Source organism: Malaclemys terrapin, chromosome 13 (assembly GCF_027887155.1).
Source record: "Malaclemys terrapin pileata isolate rMalTer1 chromosome 13, rMalTer1.hap1, whole genome shotgun sequence".
Lineage (NCBI taxonomy): Eukaryota > Metazoa > Chordata > Testudines > Emydidae > Malaclemys > Malaclemys terrapin.
In genome coordinates this window covers 44,149,604-44,176,874 of record NC_071517.1, presented here as the reverse complement: position 1 = coordinate 44,176,874, position 27,271 = coordinate 44,149,604, and the positions used below count along the sequence as shown (strand labels likewise).

The window sequence follows — 27,271 nt, the reverse complement described above, 5'->3', positions numbered from 1 at the left end:
GGAACTCCCAGCAGCCAGCGCACGCTTTTCTTTTTCACTGGTTTCCAGATCTGCTCCTGTCTCTCTCGTTGCCCAGCGTTCAGAGCCATATAAAAATGCAGGGCCTAATTATCGGCTTGTGGATTTTACGTTGCAGTTTGACAGGCGTTCGTTCTATCGCAGCTCAGGGCTCTCCGTTTAACCCACGCCTTCGGATGCAACGTGCTCTTACTTGAGGGACAAAGGCAGGGCCGTCCCTTCCAATTATGGTGCCCTACGCAGCCCGAACACCTGCTCCCCCCTGCTCCCCCTGTGGAGGGTCTGGGCTGCACTCCAGGCCTGCGGGGCCATGGAGGCAGGAGCTGTGGGGGGCTGCTTTGGGGGGCCCCACAGGCTCAGAGCGGCCCGGGGGATTAGCAGGGGACTTGGCGCCAGGAGCAGGAAGCGGAACGACCTGTCCCCAGCCTGCTCCGCTCCTCCCGCCCCAGCTGTGTCACTCGGGGGAGGGGGCTGGGGAGAAGGAGTGCCCCCCCCCTCCCACACACACACACTCGGGAAGCAGAGCGACACAGCGGAGAGCTAGCAGAGTGGGGCAGGCTGGGGCTGGGTTTCTCTGTTTCCTGCCACCGCTGGTGAGTGCAGGGGTAACCCTGACCCCTGCTGCCAGGCCCCCCGCTAATCCCCTGGGCCTCGTCTGTCGCTGGGGGAGGGGGCTTGGGAGAAGGGGTGGAAAATGGGGGTGGGAAGAGGCGGGACAGGAGCACAGGGAGTTGTCCTGGGCCCTGCACCCACCCAGGAACGCACAGGGGGCCCAGCTGGGGGATGGGGCTGGCCGCCGGCGCTGCCGCATACGAAGCAAGCAGCTACGTAGGGCACCATGACCTTTGGGGCAGCTGCGTATTCTGGGTATGCCTAAGGATGGCCCTTGGCATATGTTGGTTCTGCTAAATCTCCAGAGGGTGGGAAAGGTCTAAATGCACAGAGGTGGTGGGAAGTCCCTAGAGTTGTTTATTCATCTCAGGCTTTGTTCCTCCCTCCCCCACTGACAGTACAATCCCTGGCTCCCAATGACAAAGATAATGTGTATGAAGTTGATACTGGGAAAAGACTCAAAGATATTAAATGCCTCTACATCAGCTGTTGCACAAAAATAGTAAATGTTGACATAGTTCATGGTTTTTGGAGCCAGTCTCATGGCCGTTGCTTGTGATGTTTGAGTCCTGGGGTTATTTAGGAATATTGAAATATTAGCAAAGGGTGACGCTTGCCCTCTGGGGACTGGCTCCTTGTGGGATAAGAGGGAAGATCCTTTCATGGATTGAGAACTGGTTAAAAGACAGGGAACAAAGGGTAGGAATAAATGGTAACTCCTCAGAATGGAGAGGGGTAACTAGTGGTGTTCCCCAAGCAGGGCCAGCTCCAGGGTTTTTGCTGCCCCAAACAGCCCCCCCCCCCCCCAAAAAGCTGCGATCGCGATCTGCAGCACTTTGGCGGCAATTCAGCAAGAGGTCCTTCGCTCCCAGGGGGGGATATGATAGAGGTCTATAAAATCATGAGTGATGTGGAGAAAGTGAATAAGGAAAAGTTATTTACTTGTCCCCATAATATAAGAACTAGGGGCCACCAAATGAAATTAATGGGCAGCAGGTTTAAAACATATAAAAGGATGTTCTTCTTCACACAGTGCACAGTCAACCTGTGGAACTCCTTGCCTGAGGAGGTTGTGAAGACTAGGACTATAACAGGGTTTAAAAGAGAACTGGATAAATTCATGGAGGTTAAGTCCATTAATGGCTGTTAGCCAGGCTGGGTAAGGAATGGTGTCCCTAGCCTCTGTTTATCAGAGGGTGGAGATGGATGGCAGGAGAGAGATCACTTGATCATTACCTGTTAGGTTCACTCCCTCTGGGGCACCTGGCATTGGCTGCTGTCGACAGACAGGATACTGGGCTAGATGGACCTTTGGTCTGACCCAGTACGGCCATTTCTTATGGTTCAGCTGCTGATCCTGTTTCCTCATGTTGCACATTTCTTGTCTTGCAGGGGGCGGAAGGCGGTTTGATCTTGGCGGAAGGGATTGCGATTTGTTACTTGCCAACCGCCAGTATGCTCGGAGCTATACGGATTAATTAAACCCCATACCCCTTCGCCCTGAAGAGCTTACAGTGGAAATCAGTGATGAATGGATGAGATGTATAAACGGGTGTCCTGTGCTCATCTGGCTATCGGTGCTCGGTATCCCAGCCCAGGAATACAAACTATAGATCTGATCTGAGTGGCGTGTGTGTGAAGGAACACAGATGTCAGTCTGCCATTCGCTTCCAAACTGCTGTTCCAGCCCCGCCTCTCTGGGGTAGCAGCCAAGTTGAAGGTGGGTAGAATTTCCTACTCCAGGTGTGGGGAGTTTAGGAGGTGTCTGCTCTTTGTCACTGCAGAGTCTGAGCCTCCCAAAATAGGAATGAAATATTTCCTTGCCAAGCAAGCGTTATCGCGGGCCTGTCTGGTAGGACAGAGAGATGAACTGACTAGCCCAGGGTCATGCCAGGAGCTTGTGACATTGCTGGGAACTGAACCAAGTCCTCCTGGTCAGCAGATCAGTGCTGTCACCGTCATTTGTTGGGACTGAGAGGTAAGATCTAGAGGGTAGCACTAAAGGGCACATCTACACTGCAATGTAAGCCCAGGGTTAGTAGAACTCAAGTGAGCAGACCCGGGGTTTAACCTAGGACAGTGGTTCCCAAACTGGGGTTTGGGAATGTTACAGGAGGTCCTCGGGGGGGGGGGGGGGGGGAATTCCCTAATGGTGGACAGAGCTGTCCCTAGGGACCCCAGGCAACATGGGACGAGCAGCCCGGAGCCCCAGGACTTCCAAGAGCAAAGCAGATCAAAGCAAGCATCTCTATCACACTGAGGAGATTTCAACTTCAAGACTCCTTAGAAGAAATGGAAAGGGAGGGGGATATTTTTTAAAATTAAATAGGCAGTTAGTATTGTTTTTAAATTATGATGAAGAACAAATTTAATCTTTGTTGTAACATGCGTTGTTTGCCTGGACTGCTCAAGACCTGAATGCTTGTGTAGGAGGAACTCTTTGAGTTGGCTTCTTAACTGTCTGCATGCTGTTTCACGGCTGATACTCCTTGATGAAACATAGAAGCCTTGTCTTATAACAGGCTTATTCAAAGTGATACAAGCTACGAAAGTGAGATCTTGGAAGAGTGTTGCCGTTTTCATAATGAAATAAAAATACTGTAATGATTAATAGTGTGTAATAAGCATGTCATAAGAACAAATTTTATATTTCCCAGATCACTACTTTTATACTCGGGTAAAGGAGGAAATGCCGGGAAATATTCATTTTTAAGAGGGGGTTCGCGAGACTTGATATTTTAGTGAAAGGGGTTCACGGGTTGTTAAAGTTTGGGAGCCACTGACCTAGGACTTGAGCGTCTACACTTATTTGTAACCCCAGGTTAGCAATTGTTCAACCCTGGGTCCCACTCCAGGGCTCTAGTATCATTGTGGCTGGAAATATTTTGTCTCAGTTTGTGCATGTGCGGTGAAATTGACCTTTATTGACATTGGCAGATAACAATCTAATTCTGCCGAGTCTATTTATACTGCACGAATGGCTCACAGTGGAAAGCTGTCTGTGGCTGGGGATAAAAGGGACGTTCAGGAGACTGGAAAATTGGTTCCATTGCAGAACGTTCTCTGCTTCCAAGTGGGTGAGGAGGGGCACGTGCGCAGGTGTTTGCATCCGCAGATGTGTATATCTGTGTTGTCCCAGTTTGTATCCTTGACCCCTGTGTGTGGGGGTTTTTTTCTTTTTTTTCAGTGTCCTCATCCGCTCCCCAAAATGTCTCTCTTCCTTCCCCTGCCCTCTGCGTTCCCCGCCATTGTGTCCTCTCTGATTCCTAGTATGTGTGAGTCTCCCCGCCTTGGAGTGTGTGTGTGCACCTTTTGCACCCCCTCTTATGTGTGTGTTCTCCCCAAATGTGTACTGTAGGAAGAGCTCATAATGGAAGAAAGAGGAACAGGTTTCAGGAGAGATCTAGATACACCTGTGACATGAGAGACTCAGGAATCCAAGGTGTGTGTGTGTGTGTGTGTGTGTGTCCACTGCCCCCTACTCTGATCCTCCTGAGGATCAAGGTAACCCCCGGCTGCTTAGCTCCATTCCAGACACAGAACATGTGAGCCATGCTCTGTAGCCAATGCACTTTGCGTCTCTGCTTTAAAGCGTCCTTTGTTTGCTTGGCTAAGAGACCATCTGCCATTTCTCCCCTCCTGCCCCTCCCCCGCTCCCAGCACACTAGGACCACAACAATCACTGTTTACATCTGCTCTCACACACACCCACTGCTGCTTGTAAACGCCAGACACTGGGACCTATGGTCATTGAGAGCAGGTGTTAAGTTAAACTGAAACACACCATTCCGGGCAACCACACAGAGGGGTCTCCTCTGTTTAGTTATGTTGGGGTTCCCCTGAGACCTCTTCCCCTCAGCTCCCCAAGAACAACTCTGGGCTGATCACTCCGGTGTCTGATTTGGCAGATAGCAAAGCTACGCTGAGTTGATCAGACTCAAGTGTAGGGGGTGGGTATAGGTCGTATCACACATCCCAAGTTACACGCCAACCTCTTCCTTTGTATATTACATTGCATTCATGATCCATCGCTTCACATTTTGGGATTGGCTTGGTTCCTTTGCAGGAACCAATCCCTGTACAGCATGTTCTACGCACGCACTATGTTTAACTTTACTCTTTACCTCATATTTACGCTCCTGACTTCTCTTGTCCATTGTTTTCTTATTGTTAACAAATGGTTCCCCGGGTGTTCTCCCTCTTATCATAGCTGGTGCAGACATTCTGTCTTCTAGCGTACTGTCCCATTTGCTTATCTTAGCGCAAACATTTCTGCTGATCTAGTTACCTCCCTAATCTTATCTTCCAAGAAATGAGGCCCCCCCATTTTTCATAGCTTGTAGCTGAACATGAGTAATGTTGGCTTATCGCTGGGGTATGTATGAATTTTTTCACATGCATTGTTTTATTTGCTGTAAAATGCCGTTTCAGTTGACCAGAAGCTATTTGCAAATTCGACACCATTTCACCAAATAGTTTGGCCATTCCACCCCCCCCCCCATTAACTTAGGTGCCATTCACAAAATAGTGGGGCAGGGGTAGATGCTGGCATAACCACTGGACTAAAAGTTCTACGGGGAGGATGTTCACAGAGGATGGAGCAGGGATTTCTCCCTCCTAGGTGCCCGGTTCCATAGCCCGGTAGCTGGGACGTTCTCACATGCTCTCTGGCCCAGTGAAGATCTGAGTACTTTATATGGCGTCAGCAGGAGCGATTGGGAGGTTCCTGCCCTAGGACACCCCACAGCCCGACCGTCTCCCAGGCGCTGCTCTAACCACAGGGATAACGGTGCATGACCACCTCCGTCTGTTTTGTGAATCTAGTCCTGTAAAAGGCCGGGGAAGAGGGGTCCTGGTGATTCCGTCTCTTCCCCAGGGGTAGCTGCTGCTGACCTGATCGCATTGGACCCCACCTGCTCCCCAGCCTATCCCTGGAGCTCCAGTGGCTGCTCCCACCCCTGCTCTTGTCTCTGCCCCCAGCAGCTGCAACCCCCCCAGCCTGAGCGGCCTGACGCTCAGGGGCAGAAACAGATCAGCCCCTGTACTATTTCCATTGCGGAGGGGGTGCTATCCCATGCCCCCTTCCCCCACCCACAGCCGTTCTGCCACCCCTGCCAGGGGGAGGGTTACAGAAATACCTGCAGGAACTAAAATCACTGGGCGGGGGGCAAAATAATGCCAAATGCTGCCAGGTAACTGACTCTGGAGAAGTACCATCCCCCGGGAAACTGCAACTGGTTTTGATCAGATTCAACTGTCTGTTAACTGCTCATTTATCTTCTTCTGCTTGTTTTTTCCTTTTCTACCCTGGCAACTAAATGCAAATGTCTGTGTGCCTGCAAATGTGGTTGCTAGGAGCCAGGCCAACGAATAACAGGTGCATCACATTATATCCTGTTTCTTGTGCTTTTAAACAAATTCGTTAGCCAATTTCTTAGTTTATAGCCTGGTTTTCTTCAGGAGGTGAGTCTGAGTGTGGGGGGTGGGAAAGGTTTTAGGCAGACACTGGGCAGTTGTTGCCGGCACAGGGGCCCGAGGACAGCAACAGTGGGGTTTGTTGCCCGGAGTGCTTCGCGCCAATAAACATACCGGGGTGGAGAAACAATCAAAGTTTATTTGAGATCTCAAAGTGGTGCAAGGAGACAGGCAAGTCTCAAATCGAGCACACCAGCAAAAACAGTTTCTCTCTTCTTTATACATTTTACAACTAAGCTCCCCCTCTTCCCCCCTTCCTACCACCTCCCCTCTACTCCCCCTCCCCTCTCTACCGAAGGCATGTTTATACATTTAAGCAATTAAATCATTCTAGGGCTATAAATCTACCTTGTTAGTAACTTCTCCCTAAACTGTTATTTGGTCCTGTTTACCCTGAGTTTATTACCCCTTCCCCAGCTAGAAACATGCAAATCATTATTGTGTGGTACCTGGTATGAACAAGGTCGTAATTGCTAACTGCCTGTTTACACATTCCAATTCCTGTCCTTGGTTGTTGAGGTCGATTAGAGTTAAACATGGAAGGACAGAGTTTAAACATGGAAGAACTTTGGCTCAGGCAGGCCTAGTAACCCCAACACAGTGATGCAGACGGCCGGGCGTCCTGACTGATCTTCTAAGCACTAGCCAGGCCTGGGGCTGTTTGGCCTACAAAAGCGGACAACAGCCAGTGCATTGAGTCCAGCGTGGGCGTAAGCTAGGACAGTTCTGACTCAAAGTCCTGGGACATCAACAGGCCCCAGTTCCAGCCCCGTCCATTGTCAGGGCACTCTGCACATTCTACCCCCACGGAGTTTGGTGCCAGGCTGCGTATCGACGTTGCAGACAGAAAGAGCAGCTTTGGGGGATAATGCTGTTTGCTTTGAAGTGCCTACTGCGGGTTTCATGCTCTGCAGTTGCAGTTACTAGGGGAACACGCTGCTGGATGAGTTGATCTCGCATCTGATTTGGGGCTTGTCTACACTGACACTTTCTCGCTCAGAGGTGTGAAAAAACACATCCCCGAGCGATGCAAGTTTCAGCTCTGTAACGTGCCAATGTAGACAATGCACTAGCGCTGGGAGCTGTTCCTCATTTTAGCAGAGCTGTTTGTTCAGCGCTAGGAGCAAACACATTCCTGGGACTCTTTACCCACTGCACTACCTGGCTTGGTTTTTAAGCTGCTGAGCAAATGATGGGCCCAGTTCATGCAGGCCATTTATACCAGCGCAGCATGAAGACAAAGCCTGGCACTGAACTGTGGGGGTAAGACTTGCTCGTGACAACCGAAGGGTCTGGAACTGGGGCCCATTGACGTCCCACGACTCTGAGACAGAGCGGACAAGATTGATGGATTCCAAGTCACAAGGGGCCATTGTAATCGTGTAGCCTGAGCTCCGGAATAGCACCAGCCAGAGAGCGGCCCTGGATGAATTCCGGTTTGAACTAGAGCAGAGGGTTTAGAAAAACATCCAATCCTGATGGAAACATTTACAGTGGTGGAGATTTTATTAAGATTCAGATAATAAAAGGTACCAATTCCAGACTCTCTAATGTGTTACTAGTAATATATAGAACCAAGGCCCTTTCTTTTTTTAGTTTTAGTTTTGGTTTAAAAGTCCCTGGGAATTTATCAGTGTTTATTACAAACAATTTTAAACATAGGTGAAAATCAGTGCAAAGAATGAACGTCACAGTTTTCTGGTTAAATATTGGGGGACAGAAAAAAAAGCAACAAGTAGAGAAAAGTGGGAGTATTGAGAGGAAAATGAGTTTACCACTGGTTTGTATTATGAACTGTACATCGTACATACATTAGGCACTCACATACGTGTGTGTTTTTCACTTTAACAGACAGCCTCGCATTTACTCTTAGATTATCTTATTATTAACATGAACACACCAACCTAATGTAATGTGCTGGATTTTTTTAAACATAATTAGTATTTTCGTGGACTGGAGAGTCGAAAATTGGTTTAAAAAACCCAACCAAATAGCATTTGTAAAACCCTGGAATCTTTCAGTTAAAAACTGAAAACAAATGGCATTCTGTATAATAAGCATTCAGCCAGAAACTCAGCCAGCCAGACACCTACAGAAACTGCTTCCCAATTCTTCATTGATGGTTTGGGGGGGAGGGGAGGGAATTTAACACCTATCAAAGAAGAAATTTATTTCAGCTGCTTTTCCGTTGAGGAGGACTGCGGTATTTCACCACTTCCAATGTATTGTGTTATCGCCCCTCCCTCTTTCCTTATCCAGCTCTTTGGTTCTGAGACACGTTGTATCTACCCCCCAGCAGCTGCACAACTCCCAACTGCTGTTTCCTGACGGTTGGCCCACAGTGCCCTGAAGCAAGGAGCCTCCAACTGCCTGTTCAGTTCGGCAGATTCATGTGTCATGGGGGTTGTTCTTAGAACCAGTTCGTTATGGAGGGGGAGAATAACGCCTGCCTCAGACTCTCACAACTCACCCATGTCGGCGCCCCCCACCGGCAGTGCGGGATTCATCTGCTGATCTCTGGCCTGTACGCTCGTGTCCCTCCTGCCCACCCACCAGACGCACACGCAGCCCTATAGACTCAGAGACCTGAAGGGCCCATCATGATTATCCAGTCTGACCTCCTGCACGTCACAGGCCAGAGAACCTCACCCACTCCTGTAACAGACCCCGAACCTCTGGCTGAGTCACTAACGTCCTCACATCGTGGTTTAAAAACGTCAAGTGACAGAGAATCCGCCATTTACACTAGTTCAAACCTGCAAGTGACCCGTGTCCTGTGCTGAAGAGGAAAATGAAACCCCCCCAGGGTCTCTGCCAAGCTGAGCTGGGGGAAATTCCTTCCTGCCCCCAAATATGGCGACCAGTGAGACCCTGAGTATCTGGGCGAGACCCACCAGACAGACGGCTGGGAAAGAATTCTCTGTAGTAATTCAGAGCCCTCCCCAGCTAGTGTCCCATCATGGGCCATTGGAGATATTTGCTACTAGCAGTCACGGATGGGCCACATGCCACTGTAGGCAACTTCATCGTACCCCCCGTCCCCTCCATAAACTTGTCAAGCTCAGTCTTAAAACAAGTTATTTTGTTGTCCACGCTGCTCCCCTCCCTCGGAAGACTGTTTCAGAACTGAACTCCTCTGGTGATTAGAAACTTTCATCTAATTTCAAACCTAAATTTATTGATGGCCAGTTTATATCCATTTTTTTGTGTGCCAACATTGGTCCTTGACTTAAATAACTCCTCTCACTCCCTGGTATTGATCTCTCTGATGTATTTATAGAAAGCAATCCTATCTCCCCTCAGCCTTCATTTGGTTAGGCTAAACAAGGCAAGCTCCTTAAATCTCCTCTTGTAAGGTAGGTCCCCCATGCCTCAGATCATCCTAGTAGCCCTTCTCTGCATCTATTCTAGTCTGAATTCATCTTTCTTAAACATGGAAGATCACAGTATTCCAGGTGAGGTCTCACCAGTGCTTTGTATAATCAGAGAATCGTCAGACTGGAAGGGACCTCAAGAGGTCATCTAGTCCATTCCCCTGCACTCAAGGCAGGACTAAGTATTAACAGCAGGTTAGACAAAAACCTGTCAGGGATGGGCAGATAATAATCTTCAATGATGGAGATTCCACAACTTTCCTAGTCAATTTATGCCAGTGCTTAACCACCCTGACAGTTAGTACTGACTAATGGTACGAACACTTCCCTGTCTCTACTGGAAATATCTTGCTTAATGCACCCTAGGATTGGTGGCTCATAGTCATCTTTCCTGCCCAGCTACTTATCTCCATCTCACAAGAAACTACTCAGGCGGTTTAATCGCCTGACTCCAGAGACGTGTCCCGTTCGTGGATAGCTAGCGGAGATAGGTGCCTCATTCCAGCCAGGACTTAGGTGCCAAACTCCCTGAGAGTGGCAGGGCTTAGGACACACCCCTCTCATTAGCATCGGCTGGAGTAGGCGTCTCCCTGCCCAGCATGCTGGCTGTTGTGAATCCCATTCTAGGCCTCTCCCCGTTCATTGTGTCGGGAGCTGGGGAACCTAACCCAGGGGTGGTGGATCTTGGTGCTGTTCCTGAGATTTTTCTAGGCATCTGAAAGTTAGGGGTTGTGACTCTCAGCAGCACGACGCCCTTTGTGGGGCCAGGCCCCCCTGCCTTGAAGAGAGGAAGGATGGTCCAGTTGTTAGGACGTTAGCCTGGGACCTGCAAAACCTGGCTTTGATTCCCTGCTCCATCACTGATACCTGGGGTGGGTCACCTGGGCCTGATCTTCACTGGTATTTACATGCCTATTTCCCATTGAAATCGATCTGGGGCGCAGTTCCCCATCTGTAACACGGGGGTAAAAGCACTGCCCTGCCTTGTAGGGTTAAATGTATTGAAAGATTGTGGTGACTAGTGCGACATTGCACTCCATATGATTTTATGAAAATATGCTAATGTGTGAATATAATGTAACTGGAATATGCTTCGTGCAAAAGGTGTCTTGTAAGGTATCATTACAAAGCTTATAATCTCCTGAGTGTGTGTGACGTTCCCCTCTGGCGTTGTCTGGACCTGTGATCTGCTAGGTCACTCCAATCCTCAACTCTGGGAGCCAGCCTAGCCCTGCTCTGCTGTGAGAACCCCCACTCCTGGGCTGTTCACACACAGCCTCTGGCATGTCAGCTGCTCCCAGCTACTTGCAAGCGAATGACACTAGTGAATATCTCCGGTCCCAGACACAACCCTGGGAACCTCCGTCTTGCAGTGTCCAGTTATGCCCACTGGATGCTGCAATCTTATATGAGTTCGTCAATTTAACAAAGAAATTGATATGTACCAGGCTTGTTATCCCAAGGGGAGCCTCTGACACACTTCAAACAGAATGTACTGCTTCAGGTAGAATAAACACACAGCTTTATTAACTATAAAGGTAGATTTAAGTGATTAGAAGTCAAAGCACAAGAAGTCAGATTTGGTCAAATAAAATAAAAGCAAAACACATTCTAAGCTGATTTTAACATTTTCATTGTCCTTACAAACTTAGACGCTTCTCACCACAGGCTGGCTGCTCTTCAGCCAGGCTCTCCCCTTTGATCAGCGCTTCAGTCACTTGATGGTGGTGGTGTCTGTAGATGTAGGAGGACGAGAGAGAGAGCATGGCAAAATGTCTCTTCCTTTTATCATGTCCTTTCTTCCCTCCTGGTTTTGCCCTCCCCCTTCAGAGACAGGTGTGCATTACCTCATCACAGTCTCAAACTGACCAAAGGAAGGGGATGACTCCCTCCAGGGTCTAACAGATTATTTTGTTGCTGCCTAAGCCAGTGTCCATTGTTCCTGTGAGGCTGGGCTGGGTTTGTCCCATACATGCCCTTATGAGGTGTGAACTGCCTCTCTGTTCTTGGGGAGGTTTTTTGCCTGGGTTTGCTAAGCCATGAGGATACATTTTTAGCCTCATAACTATATACATTAAATTATAACCTTAATATTTCTACCCACTGCAGCCCCAGGGCAGCCTGCACCCCAAACCCCTCATCCCTGGCCCCACCCCAGAGTCCACAGACCCCTGCTCCCCAACCGAACCCGTCACAGTGGGACCTCCTATTACTCCCATGCAGAATCTGCTGGAGGAGCAGGCACTGGTGTTGTCACTGGTATTACAGCAGTGCCTAGAGGCCTTACACTTAGACTCATAGAAATGGAGGACTGGAAGGGACCTGGAGAGGTCATCCAGTGCAGTCCCCTGTGCTGAGACAGAGCCAAGTAAACCTAGACTGTCCCTGACAGCCGTTTGTCCAGCCTGTTCTTAAAAGCTCCAATGACGGGGATTCCACAACCCCCCTTGGGAGTTTTTCTAGAGCTGAACTGGCCTTAGAGTTAGAAAGTTTTCCCTAATATGGAATCTAAATCTCCCTTGCTGCAGATTAAAGCCCATCACTTCTCGTCCTAGCTTCAGTGGCTGTGGAGAACAATTGATCCCTGTTCTCTGTATAACAGCCCTGCACGTGGTTTAAGACAAAGAAAATCAGCACGTTTTGCATAGTCAGTTACAGCCTCAGCTTAATCCCGTCCCTGCCCTCACCAGCCGGCCGTGTTCTGTGGGTGTTGCAGCAGATCTGAGTCGAAAGGAAGGTATTGTAGGGATTTTCTGTTTTTTCCCGGGGACATTTTATACCTCAATGAGGGGGGAGCCTGGAGACATTTGCAGAGGGAAGAGGCTGGATATCACTGGCAGAGCAATGGCGATGTCCCTGGTATGATGAAATAGCAGATCTGCTAGGAAGTGAGGGGCTAAAGGGTGAAGAACTGTGACAGGGCTAAGCGGAAAACTGCTTCTCCAGCTCCAATGAAGGGGGGTGAATGGAGCTGGGTAGAGCACCTGGCCCTGACTGGGGAAGCTCTAACAGCTGCTGCCCCATCAGGCTGGGGCTGGCTAAGAGCCCAGGGGAAGAAGCCAGGGGGGAAGCTGGAAAGAGGAAAGGCAGTGAGGGGAAGCAGAGAGAGAACTTGCCCCTCTCTCCTGCCAGGGGACTGCGAGAAGGGGACCACGCGTATGGTGATAGGTGGTGGGAGCACAGCCTGTAACAGCCTGTAAGTAAAAGCACCAGGTGGGCACTGCCCCTGAAGGTCTCTGGGTGACTTTCTCAGCCCAGCGGGGGCAGGAGCCAGGAGGGCCCTGCAGTGACGCTGTGACAGGAACCTTAAAGGCATAGAGGAGAAGCTTGTGTCTAACGCTGTAGAGGAGCGGGAGCCTGTGGGAGAGGCCAGAGAGGCGTCTAGGTTGGCAGGGTAACAATCTCTAAGGGTAACCGTCACAGTGGGGGAGCAAGTGTAAAAAATATTAATATCAATATGAAAGACACTTTATGCTGCCAGAGTAAACATTTATATTTAGTACCCAGACCAGTGTGTGCACTAAAAACAAACCCCCCATCAAAACAAAACGCTCCCCAGCACGCCCTGTTCTGTTCTCCTGCGGGGCCGGGATGAGAGAGGGAACGAATCCCATGTCACCGACAGCTGCTCCTGTCGTGCAGCAATGAGGAGAGGAGAAGAATAGAATTTATATGGCAATGTCTGGAGATTTGTTGGGATCAGAGCCCCTTTGCCCTGGGAGTTTTACAGACAGAGCTTGCAGCCTGAATAGACACAAAACAGACCAGGAGCTGGGGCCGTGGCTAGAACATGCAAGTGAAAATAGTGAAGAATGGAATAGCTTTCTAGTGATGTGGTTGGTTGTGATTGGCTGCAGTCTCATACGTGTGTGTTACTTACCTAGTTAACAGAGAGTCCTGTGGCACCTTTAAGACTAACAGATGTATTGGAGCATAAGCTTTCGTGGGTGAATGCCCACTTCGTCAGACGCAAGTGACGAAGTGGGCATTCACCCACGAAAGCTTATGCTACAATACATCTGTTAGTTTTAAAGGTGCCACAGGACCCTCTGTTGCTTCTTACAGATCCAGACTAACACGGCTACCCCTCTGATACTTGTTACCTAGTTAAGTTTAATGCCACAGCTGCTGTCTGGTTTGTTTTTACCCCTAACAGTTTTAGTTTCATTCTACTTATAAGATACGAAAGTTCCCCAGTTAATTCTGTGCGACAGGCCCGGCTCTGTGTTTAATCACAATCCGAGGGCCAGGGGGCATAAATTTAGGGCTACACACGCTCCTCAATGCACAGTGAGGTTCCCACTAGCGTCAGTGGCAGTCTGCAAGGAAATGAAAGGGAAAATCTGTTCTTGATGAAATAGCAGAATTCTGAGTTATAATTTCTGTGGGTGCCTGTTCGACCTCACTCACTCGTGTGTGGGGAGCCAGGCAGTTTATCCCCCCACCGCCCATGGAAAAGTGATTACAATTTTTTTCCCCATGTCGACAAGGCCTTAATCACAAGGCCACCCGCTGTCTCCAATAAGGCCTCAAGGGCATCAGCTGGTACCCTGGATACAAGGAGGCTCTGTTCCCCCTCGTTAGCTCAGCTGTGCGGGAAGAAGGGCTATTGGGTGCTGGGCTCTTTGGAAAATCCGACCTCCATGGGGTGGGTTCACTTTCTTTGCAGCTGCAGTCCGTTGCTGACTCACTCAATTTGTGATCCACTCGCACCTCCAGCTCCGTTTCAGCAGTACAACCCCTGAGCCACCTAGTCCCCAGGTTGTAGTTGTGCATCTGATTTTTCCTTCCCCGTGTGCAGTATTTTGTGCTTGTCTTTACTGAATTTCATCTTGTTGAATTCAGACCATTTCTCCGATTTGTGAAGGTCATTTTGAATTCTCATCCAGCCTCCAAAGTACTTGTGATCCTCCCAGTGTGGTGTCAGCTGCAAATTTTACAGGCACGCTCTCCACTCCGTCATCCAAGTCATTCATGGAAATAATGAATTGTACCTGAGACAGGACCCTGCTGGACCCCACTAGATCCATGTAGACATTCCTGCACTGAAACTCGGTGAGGAAGGTGGGTCTCCGAGCCCGGGCGGCAATGTCTACATGGCACTTTTTAGCGCCATAGCACAAGCCCGAGGCTCTAGTCCCGGGCTCTGAGACTCGCTGCCGTGGGTGTTTTGCAGTGTAGACATACCCTGGGTCATTACTGAGCGCCTGGAACCCGCCCACTTTGCGGTGACAACACAGGCGAAATCATCTCGGAACTGTTAGCGATTATCTTCAAGAACTCCTGGAAGGTGGGTGAGGTCCCATAGGAATGGAGCAGGGCAAACATAGGATCTACCTTTAAAAAGGGGAAGAAAGAGGACCCAGGGAATTATAGACCAGTCAGTCTAACTGATTTCCGTTATAGCCCTGCCTAGAGGTCTCATTGTGTTGGTGCCTGCACAGATGTTACTAGACCATTCTGTCCCGCGGGAGTCCATGGGTGCTGAAGGAGATAGAAACAGGAAGGGGGTAGCCTGCCTGCAACAGCCCTTCAGAGTGCCTGTGGTCCTCCCAGCTTGGTGTCAGGTGCAAATTTTACAAGCGTGCTCTCCACTCCATTATCCAAGTCATTCGTGGATATAATGAATTGCTCCTGAGACAGGACCTGCTGGACCCCACTAGACGCATCCTCCCAGTTTGGCAGCGAACCAGTGAAAAGCACCCTGTGCGAACAGTCTGTCACCCAGTTGGGCACCAACCTCATAGCAATCTCATCTAGACCACGCTTCCCTAGCTTGCTTATGACTGTGATGTGGGACCATGTCAGAAGCCTTACTAACACGCTCCCATGACTGGAAGTGGAAATTAGTCAAATTCAGGCTGGAAATAAGACATATATTTTGAACAGGGAAGGGAATTAACCAGTGGAACAGCTTACACAGAGTTACAGTGGAATGATTTTTGGGACACGTCTCTGGCTTGGAGAGAAGCGCCTCCAGTCTGTCTCCATCCTGCGTTTGTATCAGTTTACATTTTGGAGGGGGAAGGGGGAGAGTTGCTAATTAAAGCCCAGTTCTGCAAATAGACACCTCCACTGAAGCAGCAGGCACTCAACTGGCATTTCCATTGTTTGCAATATAACCCTGCCTAGGGGCGCCATTGTGTGGGTGCCTGCACAGATGGTACCTGCCCCACCCGACCCACAGGCTCAAATCGTAGCAACAGTCGAGGGGCAGGCAAACAAGTCCTGACAACGATGTAGCAACTGGTGACTGAAACAGATGGCGTGAGTGCAATGAGCATGATTTAGGTAGCCGGTGATCGTCACAGCTTGTCCATGGCCTAGCAACAGTGCCGCAGCTCTGCAATATCTCTTGAGGGGACAGAGCTGGGGGCGCAGAGAACCCCTGCCGGGGCGGGGTACTGATGGTAATGTAGTATTTAGCCCTGTTTATTAGCCTGAGGTAGAATTTGGGGTTCGTTTGCCTGTTTGACTTTTGATATGCTTACGTCCTCACTAACACGGGTGAACAAAGGCTCTGTGTGTTGCATCTGCCCGTGGCCAGGTGGGTTTTATAGCACATGATGAGACAAGAGAAGGAAGAGAGTGAAAGTCTGGCTGGATGGGGATGATGGGAGTTTGACGTAGGAGCGGACACTGAAAAGCTGCTCGACTCCTCTCCCAAGTCAAGGTCAAGCAACCAGTCGGGAGCGGAGGGAGGGGTGTGTGTGGGTGGGGGGGGAGGCATAAGAAAGGCTAAAAGCCAAAGAAACGGTGACCCTGCCTGACTGAAACACACCCTCACTCCTTACCCCGTACAAGAAGAAATGCTGATGAAGCCCCCAGACTCACGATCCTTCGAAACGGAACATGGCCATAAATTGTAAGGGGTGGGGCCGGGGGCAGGCACGACAGGTCTGATTAGGCCTGATAGGAAAGAGGAGGGGGGATGGGAAGAGCTCTGCTGGTGTACAGAGTTGTGTTTGTGGTTGCTTGCTAACCCCAATGAACCTGGTGCCTCCACCTGGAACTGTGGCCTTCTGCTTTGGGTCTGCATGACAGGAACTGAGGGAGGGCGAGGGGACGCCCTGCCAGGTGGTTGCAGGAAGTGCCTGCAAAGGGGAAGTAGAGGAAGGTGGCATCAGACAGCCTGTGGGGCAGGGGAAGGGCAGGATATGGGGAGATCCAGGGAGTACCTGGTGGGTGCAATGAGGCCAGTCAGCACATGCTACAAAGTGCCCCCCCCCTTAGTAATGTAACAACACTCCAGGCCCAGAGGGGTTTGTGGTCCCAGCCAGCTCGAGGTGCGGCACTCGACTGAGCCCAGCGATCCACGCTGCAGAACCAGCGGGTGATTTCACGGGCAGCACAGAGACAGGCAGAGCAGAGCGTTTGTGCCTCACGACTTGCGCTAACGACGTCCCAACTGCAGTACTAGCTCTGGCATCAGCAGTGCTCGAGCTACGGGTCCCCCCAGCCCCAGCGGGGCGGCTGGCTCGTGGTTACGGCACCGCTTCGCTTCACTCGGGCTAGAGGTTTGTAGGTGTGCACGGGAGCTGGCTCAGGGCAACGCTCGAGAGGCCCATCCAGCTCACCCTGCGGCAAAGACAAGTGCTCAGAAGCAGAAGAAAAGCTGCCACAGCCTGGAGGTTTGTATGGCTAGTAGCAAACGTTGCTATTTAGTACACAGGGCAGTGTGTGTGTGTGTGTGTGTGTTAACAACACAACCCTGCCAAAACAAAACACTCCAGGGCACTGGCAATTCACCCCCTGGGCAGAGGGCAAGAGAGAATAAACCACCTGTGGCAGATGTTCATCTCCGAGCCTGGGTCTACACGCTGTGGCACTAAAAGGAGCCATCTAGACGTTCCTGCGCTGAAGCTCGGTGAGGAGGGTGGGTCTCCGAGCCCAGGCGGCAATGTTTACATGGCACTTTTTAGCGCCATAGCACAAGCCCGAGGCTCTAGTCCCAGGCTCTGAGACTCGCTGCCGTGGGTGTTTTGCAGTGTAGACGTACCCTGGGTCATTACTGCGCGCCTGGAACCTGCCCACTTTGCAGCAACGACGCAGGCGAAATCATCTCGGAACTGTTAGCGATTATCTTCAAGAACTCCTGGAAGGTGGGTGAGGTCCCATAGGAATGGAGCAGGGCAAACATAGGATCTACCTTTAATAAGGGGAAGAAAGAGGACCCAGGGAATTATAGACCAGTCAGTCTAACTGATTTCCATTATAGCCCTGCCTAGAGGCCTCATTGTGTTGGTGCCTGCACAGATGTTACTAGACCATTATGTCCCGCAGGAGTCCATGAGGGCTGAAGGAGATAGAAACAGGAAGGGGTTTCCTGCCTGCAACAGCCCTTCAGAGTGCCTGTGGTCCTCCCAGCTTGGTGTCAGGTGCAAATTTTACAAGCGTGCTCTCCACTCCATTATCCAAGTCATTCGTGGATATAATGAATTGCTCCTGAGACAGGACCTGCTGGACCCCACTAGACGCATCCTCCCAGTTTGGCAGCGAACCAGTGAAAAGCACCCTGTGCGAACAGTCTGTCACCCAGTTGGGCACCAACCTCATAGCAATCTCATCTAGACCACGCTTCCCTAGCTTGCTTATGACTGTGATGTGGGACCATGTCAGAAGCCTTACTAACACGCTCCCATGACTGGAAGTGGAAATTAGTCAAATTCAGGCTGGAAATAAGACATATATTTTGAACAGGGAAGGGAATTAACCAGTGGAACAGCTTACACAGAGTCACAGTGGAATGATTTTTGGGACACGTCTCTGGCTTGGAGAGAAGAGCCTCCAGTCTGTCTCCATCCTGTGTTTGTATCAGTTTACATTTTGGAGGGGGAAGGGGGAGAGTTGCTAATTAAAGCCCAGTTCTGCAAATAGACACCTCCACTGAAGCAGCAGGCACTCAACTGGCATTTCCATTGTTTGCAATATAACCCTGCCTAGGGGCGCCATTGTGTGGGTGCCTGCACAGATGGTACCTGCCCCACCCGACCCACAGGCTCAAATCGTAGCAACAGTCGAGGGGCAGGCAAACAAGTCCTGACAACGATGTAGCAACTGGTGACTGAAACAGATGGCGTGAGTGCAATGAGCATGATTTAGGTAGCCGGTGATCGTCACAGCTTGTCCATGGCCTAGCAACAGTGCCGCAGCTCTGCAATATCTCTTGAGGGGACAGAGCTGGGGGCGCAGAGAACCCCTGCCGGGGGGTTAGTGATGGTAATCTAGTAGTTACCCCCGTTTATTAGCCTGAGGTAGAATTTGGGGTTCGTTTGCCTGTTTGACTTTTGATATGTTTACGTCCTCACTAACACGGGTGAACAAAGACTCTGTGTGTTGCATCTGCCCGCGGCCAGGTGGGGTTTATAACACACGATGAGACAAGAGAAGGAAGAGAGTGAAAGTTTCGTTGGGGATGGTGGGAGTTTGACGTACGAGCGGACACCTGCTCGACTCCTCTCCCAAGCCAAGGTCAAGTAACCAGTCGGGAGTGGAGGGAGGGGTGTGTGGGTGGGTGGGGGGGATAAGAAAGGCTAAAAGCCAAAGAAACGGTGACCCTGCCTGGCCCAAACATACCCTCACTCCTTACCCTGGAAGGTGGGTGAGGTCCCATAGGAATGGAGAAGGGCCAACATAGGACCTACCTTTAAAAAGGGAAAGAAAGTGGACCCAGGGAATTATAGACCAGTCAGTCTAACTTTGATCCCTGGAAAGGGACTAGAACAAATGATTAAACAATCAATGTGTAAGCCCCTAGACTAGAGGATAACAGGGTAATAAGTAATAGTCAACATGGATTTGTCAAAAAAAAAACCCAAAAAAACCATACTAAACCAACCTAATTTCCTTCTTTTAACAGGGTCACTGACCTAGTGGAGAAGCAGGGGACGTGATATATCTTGATTTTTAGTACGGCATTTGACATAGTCCCACGTGACATTCTCACAAGCAAACTGCAGAATGTGGTCTAGATGAAATTACTATAAGGTGGGTGAACAACTGGCTGAAAGACTGAACTCAGAGTAGTTATCAGTGGTTTGCTGTCCAGCTGAGAGGACTTTAGAGGAGAGCAACAAAAGTGATAAAAGGTTTAGAAAACCCGACTTAGCCAGGATGGGTAAGGAATGGTGTCCCTAGCCTCTGTTTGTCAGAGGGTGGATGGAGATGGATGGCAGGAGCGAGATCACTTGATCATACTTGTTAGGTTCACTCCCTCTGGGGCACCTGGCATTGGCCACTGTCAGAAGACAGGATACTGGGCTGGATGGACCTTTGGTCTGACCCAGCATGGCCGTTCTTATGTTCCTATGACTTATGGCAGTGGTCCCCAACCTTTCCGTGGGGCAGGCGCCAGACGACTAGACGCTGAGGAGCACGGTCGCCAGACAAGCAGACGCCGAAATGCCGCCGAGAAGCGGCAACGCCAAGAAGTGTCGCCGCCGAAATGCCACCAACAAGCAGTGTCCTCAAGAGGTGTCGCTGCCGAAATGCAGCTGAAAATCGGTGATATTTCGGTGGCGACGCCTCTTGACATTGCCGCTTCTTGGCGGCATTTCGGCGACAGCTTGTCCGGCACCGCACTGGGGACCCCTGACTTATGGGGAAAGGATGAAAGAATTGGACATGTGTAGTCGTGAGAAGAGAAGGCTGAGGGGGGACCTGATAACAGCTTTCAAATACGTTAAGGGCTGTTATCAAGAGGACCGTGATCAATTGTTCTCCATGGCCACTGATGGTAGGATGAGAAGTAAGGGGCTGAATCTGCAGCAAGGGAGATGTAGGTGAGATATTAGAAAAAAATATAAGTCTCAGGGGAGTGAAGCTCTGGACCAGGCTTCCAGGGGAGGTTGTGGAACCCCCGTCACTGGGGGTGTTTAAGACCAGGTTGGACAAACACCTGTCAGGGATGGTCTAGGTTTACTTGGTCGTGCTCAGCGCAGGGGGCTGGACTTGATGACCTGTGAGGTCCCTTCCCGCCTGACATTTTTCGGATCCTATGTTTGATGAACTGGTTCTTTGAGGAGCTTAGGGGAAATTTGCCTCCTCGGATATTTGCTTTTGAGCATTGTCAATCCGAAATATTTGTTGGCTGAAAATGGGGTCAGCCCCGGCTCTGGCTGCCGTTCCACCCTGGCTCAGTAAATGCGCATCAAGTAACAGTGGCTCCAAAGCTAAAAGCCTCCAAGGCCCATCGACGTGAGAGACTCAAGTTCAATTAAAGGTCTCGCTCCACCAATCCCACCTGAAAATGTCTGGGTGAAACGAAACTAGGTCCATGAAGTGAGAGTGAGGTGAAAGTTCTAGTATTTAGGAACTGTGATTGTAACAAAGGTCAAGTCAGCCACACCTTCCTCATTAAACCCAGCACCAGACTTTCAGCTGAAGTGTCTCAGTTGAGCTCCGTTATGTGTCATCTGCCACCTCTCCTGCACGAACAGCTGTTGTTACTTTACTGGTTGTATTATTACTGTGGGGTCTAGAGGCCCTAACTGAGACCAGAACCCCACTGTGCTGGGCACAGAACAGCCACACACACTCAGAGGCAGGAAGCTTGCAAGTGAAATGCACCAAAAAGAAAGGGGCAAGCGGGGAAACTGAGTCACGGAGCAGGGACTTGCCCAAGGTCACCTAGGAAAGCAGTGGCAGAGCTGCAAACAGATTTGAGCTCTCCTGAGTCCCAGCATGATACTGTCGATATTTAGGGTGACCAGATGTCCTGATTTTATAGGGATAGTCCTGATATTTGGGGCTTTTTCTTATATAGGTTCCTATTACCCCTCACCCTCTGTCATGATTTTTCACACTTGCTGTCTGGTCACCCTATCGCTACTTAGACCATCCTGTCCTGCAGGAGTCCATGGGTGCTGAAGTAGATAGAAACAGGAAGGGGGCATCCTGTCTGCACCAGCCAGAACGGAGGGGAGCTGCGAAGGAGGCTGTTCAACCCAAGCCTGGAAGCAGGGCCGGCTCTAGGCACCAGCGCTCCAAGCATGTGCTTGGGGCAGCACTTTCCAAGGGGCAGCACTCCAGCCCTCTCCCCCCCCCCCCCCGCACTTTGTTGTTGTTGTTGCTTGGGGCGCACAAAACCGGGGATGATGCTCCGGCTCTCCAGCGGCCGGGCAGCCTGAACTGCAGCCCAGCCTGGGGGTGAGGAGCCGGGGAGGGAGGGAGAGAAGTGGGGCCCGGGAGGCAGGGCCGGGGGAGGGGTCCTGCTGCTCTGAGTCTCCCCAGGGCGGCGCGGCGTTTCCCCGCCCAAGGGGGCTGTGCAGGGGGCGCCGGGCTGGGCAGGGGGCGGATCCTGGCTCGCGCGCTGACAGGGCGAGTGGCTGGGCAGCCCGAGCTGCCGCCTCCCCCTCCTGCCCCCGGACCCAGCCCGCCGCGCACCTCCCCCACCTCAGCCCCACGCTGCCTGCCCTGGGCGGGGAGAGGCAGAGCCCGGCTCCGAGCGGGGCAGCGGGGGATACTGCCCTGCCAGGGGACCCCCGCGGCTCAGGCACCTGGGGGTCAGTGTCTGTCCTCTCGGCTCTGCCTGCACGGGGCTGGGGAAGCAGCTGTCAGCACCTGCCCCTCTCAGCCCTTGCACCCCCCGTCCCGCTCCCAGCCCCTCCACTTGTACCTCCCCCCATCACTCCTTCACCGCACCCCTTCCCCTTGTACTCTCCCTTCACCCGCACCTCTCCCCTTGTACCCTCCCCCAGCCCTCTCCTCCCACACATCCCCCCTTGCCCTGCACCTCTTCTCCCGTAACCCTCCTGATACCCCCTCTCCTCCTCCACCCTCCTCCACGAGTACATCACACCCCGCCTCTCTGCCAGTGTAGAGCCCCCAAGCACCCCCACACCCGCTCCTCTGCCTGAACCCTCTTTACTAGATCCCCATCCCTTTCCGGGTACAGGGTTGGAGGGTTAGTCCCTATGCCTTCCATGTGCATTTGGAGGACTAAAGATGGGGTTGCGGGGGATGGAGGGTTGAGATTTATACTAAAGTGAAATAAAAATAGGAGAAACCGGTTTGATCCCCACTGCAAGTGTAAACGGGGATTGCTGTGGTGAACGAGGAGGTCATGTTTGCGGGGCAGAGCCCAGGGCTAGGGCGGCAGGGGGTGCAGGTGGGTGGGGGAAGAGAGAGCCCAGGGCTGAGGGTGGCAGGGGGTGTGGGTGAGGGATGGCACTGGGGAGGGGGGGAGAGCCCAGGGCTGGCGGGGGGCAGACAAAATTTTTTTTGCTTGGGGCGGCAAAAAACCTAGAGCCGGCCCTGCCTGGAAGAGGAGGATAGACCTTGCCTTTGCTTTTAGCTCCCCCTTCCTTTAACCCCTGGAGTTCTGACAAGTAGAAGGCACAAGGGGAGATGTGGGGGGTGTCAGCACAGGGATCAGAGCCCAGGCAGTGGGGCTGCAAGGCCTAAAGCCACCGGTGGATCTCCCTTATTCTTGGCTGCTCCAGGGATGTTAGTGGAAGTTAGAGCAGCCCCAGGGTGACTCTAATTTGCAGCAGCCTTGCAGAGTCATGCTCACTCCTAGTCCTAGCTGCACCCCCAGCAGGCCTCTATGCTGGGCACTGTGTAGGAGGGGGGCACAGGGCTTCTGAGCAAGTCCAGTGGCATAAGGAGCTCGAGGGGGGGTGGGGAGAGAATCCACCGCACTGTCATGGCTCCTCGTCCTTCTGGAGGGGTGGTTTAGCCTTCCCCAAACTCGTGTCTAACTCTCACAATCCAACCCCTTCCGCAGGGCTTGTCTACACGGGGGAATGGACTGGAATAGCTCCCGGGGGCCGAGCTGTTCCGGTATAGCTCCCCTTGTTCCAGAAGTGGATGAAGCTGAACCAGAACGAGGTGATCTTATTTCAGAATGAGAGCGCCCGCTCTGGAGTTATTCCAGAATAGCTCTGGCCCTTTAATGTCTCTCCCTGTCTTACTCCGGAATCACTTCTTCAGGTAGCCCAGGCCTCAGACGGGAGCCCAGCAACTGCTGTCACCTGGGTAACGCTGCTCTGGGGATCACAGGCCTTTTCCTGTTTGCTGCCTGCAGAGAAAGCCGGGCTAAATAAGCACCGCGGCTGGGGAGGCCATGCTGGGCAACCTCAGGGAAGTCCCTGGCGTGGAGCAGACAAAAGCAGAACCAAAAGAAGGAAGCTGAGGCTGGGAAAAGTCAGGCTGCAGAAACAGTACCTGTTTTCACAGGTTCATCAATCATTGGGACAGCTCGCCAAGGCCGAGGTGGTTCCCATGGCAGGCAAAACCAGTAAACCGAGATTAGCTATCTTCCTGAAACACACGCTCTGTTTAACACGTAACCGTTCTAGATGCCGTACGCGCTGCGGGGGAGGGTCTCTGGCCTGTGGTAGACGAGATGATTTTAACAGGCCCTGCTGGCCTTTGACCTGGGGAAAGAAGCCTGATTTTCAGCGTCCCTAATACTCGGCTGTTTCTGCAAATTTGGCCCTTTTCAGTGACTGACGTCTGCACTGCGGGGTGCGGCTGATGCTGCAGCGTTGTTCCCGCTCACAGAGCAGCGTGTTCGTTCAGTGTGTGATTCGTAAGGCCCTGGGCTTGGTTCAGTGGTGAAGGCGCTCGCCCAAACCACAGTGCTAGCATCCCATAGGAGCCACAAGGACACTAACACATGTATACCCGGGACAATGGTACCGGCTCAGTCAGCGCACCAGGGTCCTGTCCCTAGATCAGCAAAAAGTCACCCCTGCTCTGGCATTTCCTCTTTAGGCATCGATACAGACGTTGTTAGTTACACCCTTGTCCTTGTCCCTTCTAGTTCTGCCGAAACATCCTTATCTGTCATTCTGTCATCCCCTCCTTGTCGTACGAGGGGTCAGTGTGTTCCTGCACCATCTCTCAGGAATGTGCTGATGTGTTCTCTTGAGAGAGCTGCGTGGTTTTGTACCATCCTCTCCGCTCAGGATATGCTCACTTGGTGTGAGCTAAAACGTATTTTGCCAAGGTCAGGCCTACTTTGGTTCACCCTGTTACTATGCCAAGGGCTCCAGCCAGGCCTATGCTAATCAGAACAAATACCACAGCCATGCTCTGGTCTAGTGCCTGGAGCACCAGAGTGGGTGACAGAAGACCTGGGTTCTAATCCTGGTTCTGCCACTAAACTGTGGTGTGACTTTGAGCAAGTCCCCTTTCTGCACTGTTTCCCCTCCTGCCATCTGTCTGGTTAGATTGTGAGCTCTTTGGGTCAGAGACTGTCTGAACAATGGGGCCCTGATCTCGCTAGGGTAGTGACTGTCACTGTGTGTCTGTGCAGGACCCGGCACAACGGGGCCCTGATCTCAGCTGGGGCAGGGACTGTCTCTTGCTGTGTGTCTGGGCAGCGCCCAGCACTATGGAGCTCCAGTCTTGGTTGGTGCCCTGTGCCACTTCTGCAAGAGAAGTAGCTAATAATATTAACCATAGGTGCGTTGGCACCAAGTACATGGGAGATTCTCAGAAGCTACGGTGATGAGATAGAACTTGCAGCACTAAGGGCTGGAACGAGGGAGACAGACAAGAGCAATCTGCATTCCCATGTGTCTGTGCAAAGTCTTGCTCACCCTGCCCAGCAGCCCACACCACTGAAGCCGAGGTGGAAAGGAAATGCCCCGTGTCCCCTCAGTTAAAAGCCTGGTGCCAGAGGAGATCACATTCTTTAATGCCTTAAAAGTAGCCGTGTGGTTTGTGTAAGTGAAGGTTGGGAATTTGGTGGCCCAGAGACCAGTGGCTGGAGGAGGAGAATGTGCAGTTCTGGGGATGGGGACGGAAAACTCAGCAGCGCTGGCCCATTGCTCTGACTTACTAAACCCTTGTGTGGGGAACCCTGTGCACCCCATTACATTTAGGGCCCCTTTATCAGCCAGGAGACCTCTCTGATCAGTGGCGTGTGTCCTGAACCCCAATAAACTGTTAACATAAGACTTTCCTTGTTGTCTATGAGCTGGATTTGAAGTGGGGACAGTTAGCACCGCAACGTAGAACTTGAGGTGGCAGCAGTAGTAGGTTGTTATCCGTTGTGCGAATGGACCAATAGAGGGGTACAAGAGTATCCCTTTGCAATGCATTACACTGAATGTATTGAAAAGGCAGGTTATTATCTCAGCCTCGGGGATCAGGGGTGATAATGAACAAGCAACTCAACATGAGCTCCCAGTGCGATGCCGTGGCAAAAATCGCAAACGCAATCCGTGAATGTGTAAACGGGAGCTGTGAGCAGGGGAAGGCAGGAAATTTAATCTCTGTGTACAGCACTGGTGAGGCTGACACTGGACTAGTGATTCCACTTCTTGTGCCCACATTTTAAAAAGGGAGGGGGGAAATCAGATGTCGAAAAATCAGAGAGGGGCGGAGAAGATCCACGAAAATGATTGGTGGCTGGAGAAAAGGCCTCACTGTGAGAGATTTAACAAGCTCCATCTGTTTAGTTTTTTAAACAGAAGATTGAGAGGTGTCTTGGACCTGCCCTGGGAGGAAATACCAGGTGCTAAATGCTTCTTTAAGCTAACAGAGAAAGGCAGGACAAGGACCAATGGCTGCAAACTGAAGCCAGACAAATTCAAATGAGACATAATGCACAGGTTTTCTAACAGTGAGAGTGATTAACTCTGGGACCAAATTCCCTCGGGAAGCGCTGGATTCGCCATACTTAATGTCTTTGGGCCATTGCTGTCAAGCGATTAAAAACATTAATCGTGACTAATCACGCTGTTAAACGATAATAGAATACCATTTAGTTAAATATTTTTGGATGTTTTCTACATTTTCAAATATATTGATTTCAATTACAACACAGAATACAAAGTGTACAGTGCTCACTTTATATTTATTTTTGAATAAAATATTTGCACTGTAAAAAACAAAAGAAATAATATTTTTCAATTCACCTAATACAAGTACTGTAGTGCAACTCTTTATCATGAAAGTTGAACTTACAAATGTAGAATTATGTACACAAAATAACTGCATTAAAAATAAAACAGTGTAAAACGTTAGAGCCTACGAGTCCACTCAGTCCTACTTCTTGCTCAGCCAATCGCTCAGACAAACAAGTTTGATTGCAATTTGCAGGAGATAATCACAGAACTGGAAGAGACCACAAGAGGTCGTCTAGTCCAGTCCCCTACACTCCTGGCAGGACTAAGCATTATCTAGATCATCGCCGACAGGTGTTTGTCCAACCTGCTCTTAAAAATCTCCAATAATGGAGATTCCACAATCTCCCTAGGCAATTTATTCCAGTGCTTAACCACCCTGACAGTTAGGAAGTTTTTCTTAATGTTCAATCCTAAAAGGCCCTTGCTGCAATTTAAGGCCATTGCTTCTTGGCGTATCCTTAGAGATTAAGAAAAAACATTTTTCTCTCTCCTCCTTGTAACAACTTTTTATGTACTTGAAAACTGTTCTCATGTACCCCCTTACTCTTCTCTTCTCCAGACTAAACAAGCCCAATTTTTTCAATCTTCCCTCTTAGATCATGTTTTCTAGCCCTTTGATCATTTTTGTTGCTCTTCTGTGGACTTTCTTCAATTTGTCCACATCTTTCCTGAAATGTGGCGCCCAGAACTTGACACAATACTCCAGTTGAGGCCTAATCAGCGCGGAGTAGAGCAGAAGAATTACTTCTCATGTCTTGCTTACAATACTCCTGCTGATACATCCCGGAATGATGTTTGCTTTTTTTGTAACTGTGTTACACTGTTGACTCATATTTAGCTTGCGGTCCACTATGACCCCCAGATCCCTTTCCGCAGTACTCCTTCCTAGGCAGTCATTTCCCATTTTGTAGGTGTGCAATGGATTGTTCC

The 27,271-nt window shown here is 50.7% G+C and overlaps 1 protein-coding gene across 9 annotated transcripts in view; it reads left to right on the top strand.

Annotated features, from left to right (window-relative positions):
* Positions 1-2,182: 2,182 nt before the first annotated feature.
* Positions 2,183-27,271, top strand: part of LOC128848155 (C-type lectin domain family 2 member D-like) — a 50,411-nt gene continuing 25,322 nt past the window's right edge. For 2 of the 9 annotated variants that reach the window (XR_008446981.1, XM_054047955.1), the window contains exons 1-3: positions 2,268-2,350; positions 19,339-19,466; positions 23,206-23,309. Coding sequence is in view for 3 of the 9 variants with exons in the window: in XM_054047955.1 (XP_053903930.1) it covers positions 23,225-23,309 (85 nt within the window). In the remaining 6 variants the exon portion in view is untranslated. The other 7 variants (XM_054047956.1, XM_054047957.1, XM_054047958.1 and 4 more) reach the window with 7 other exon arrangements.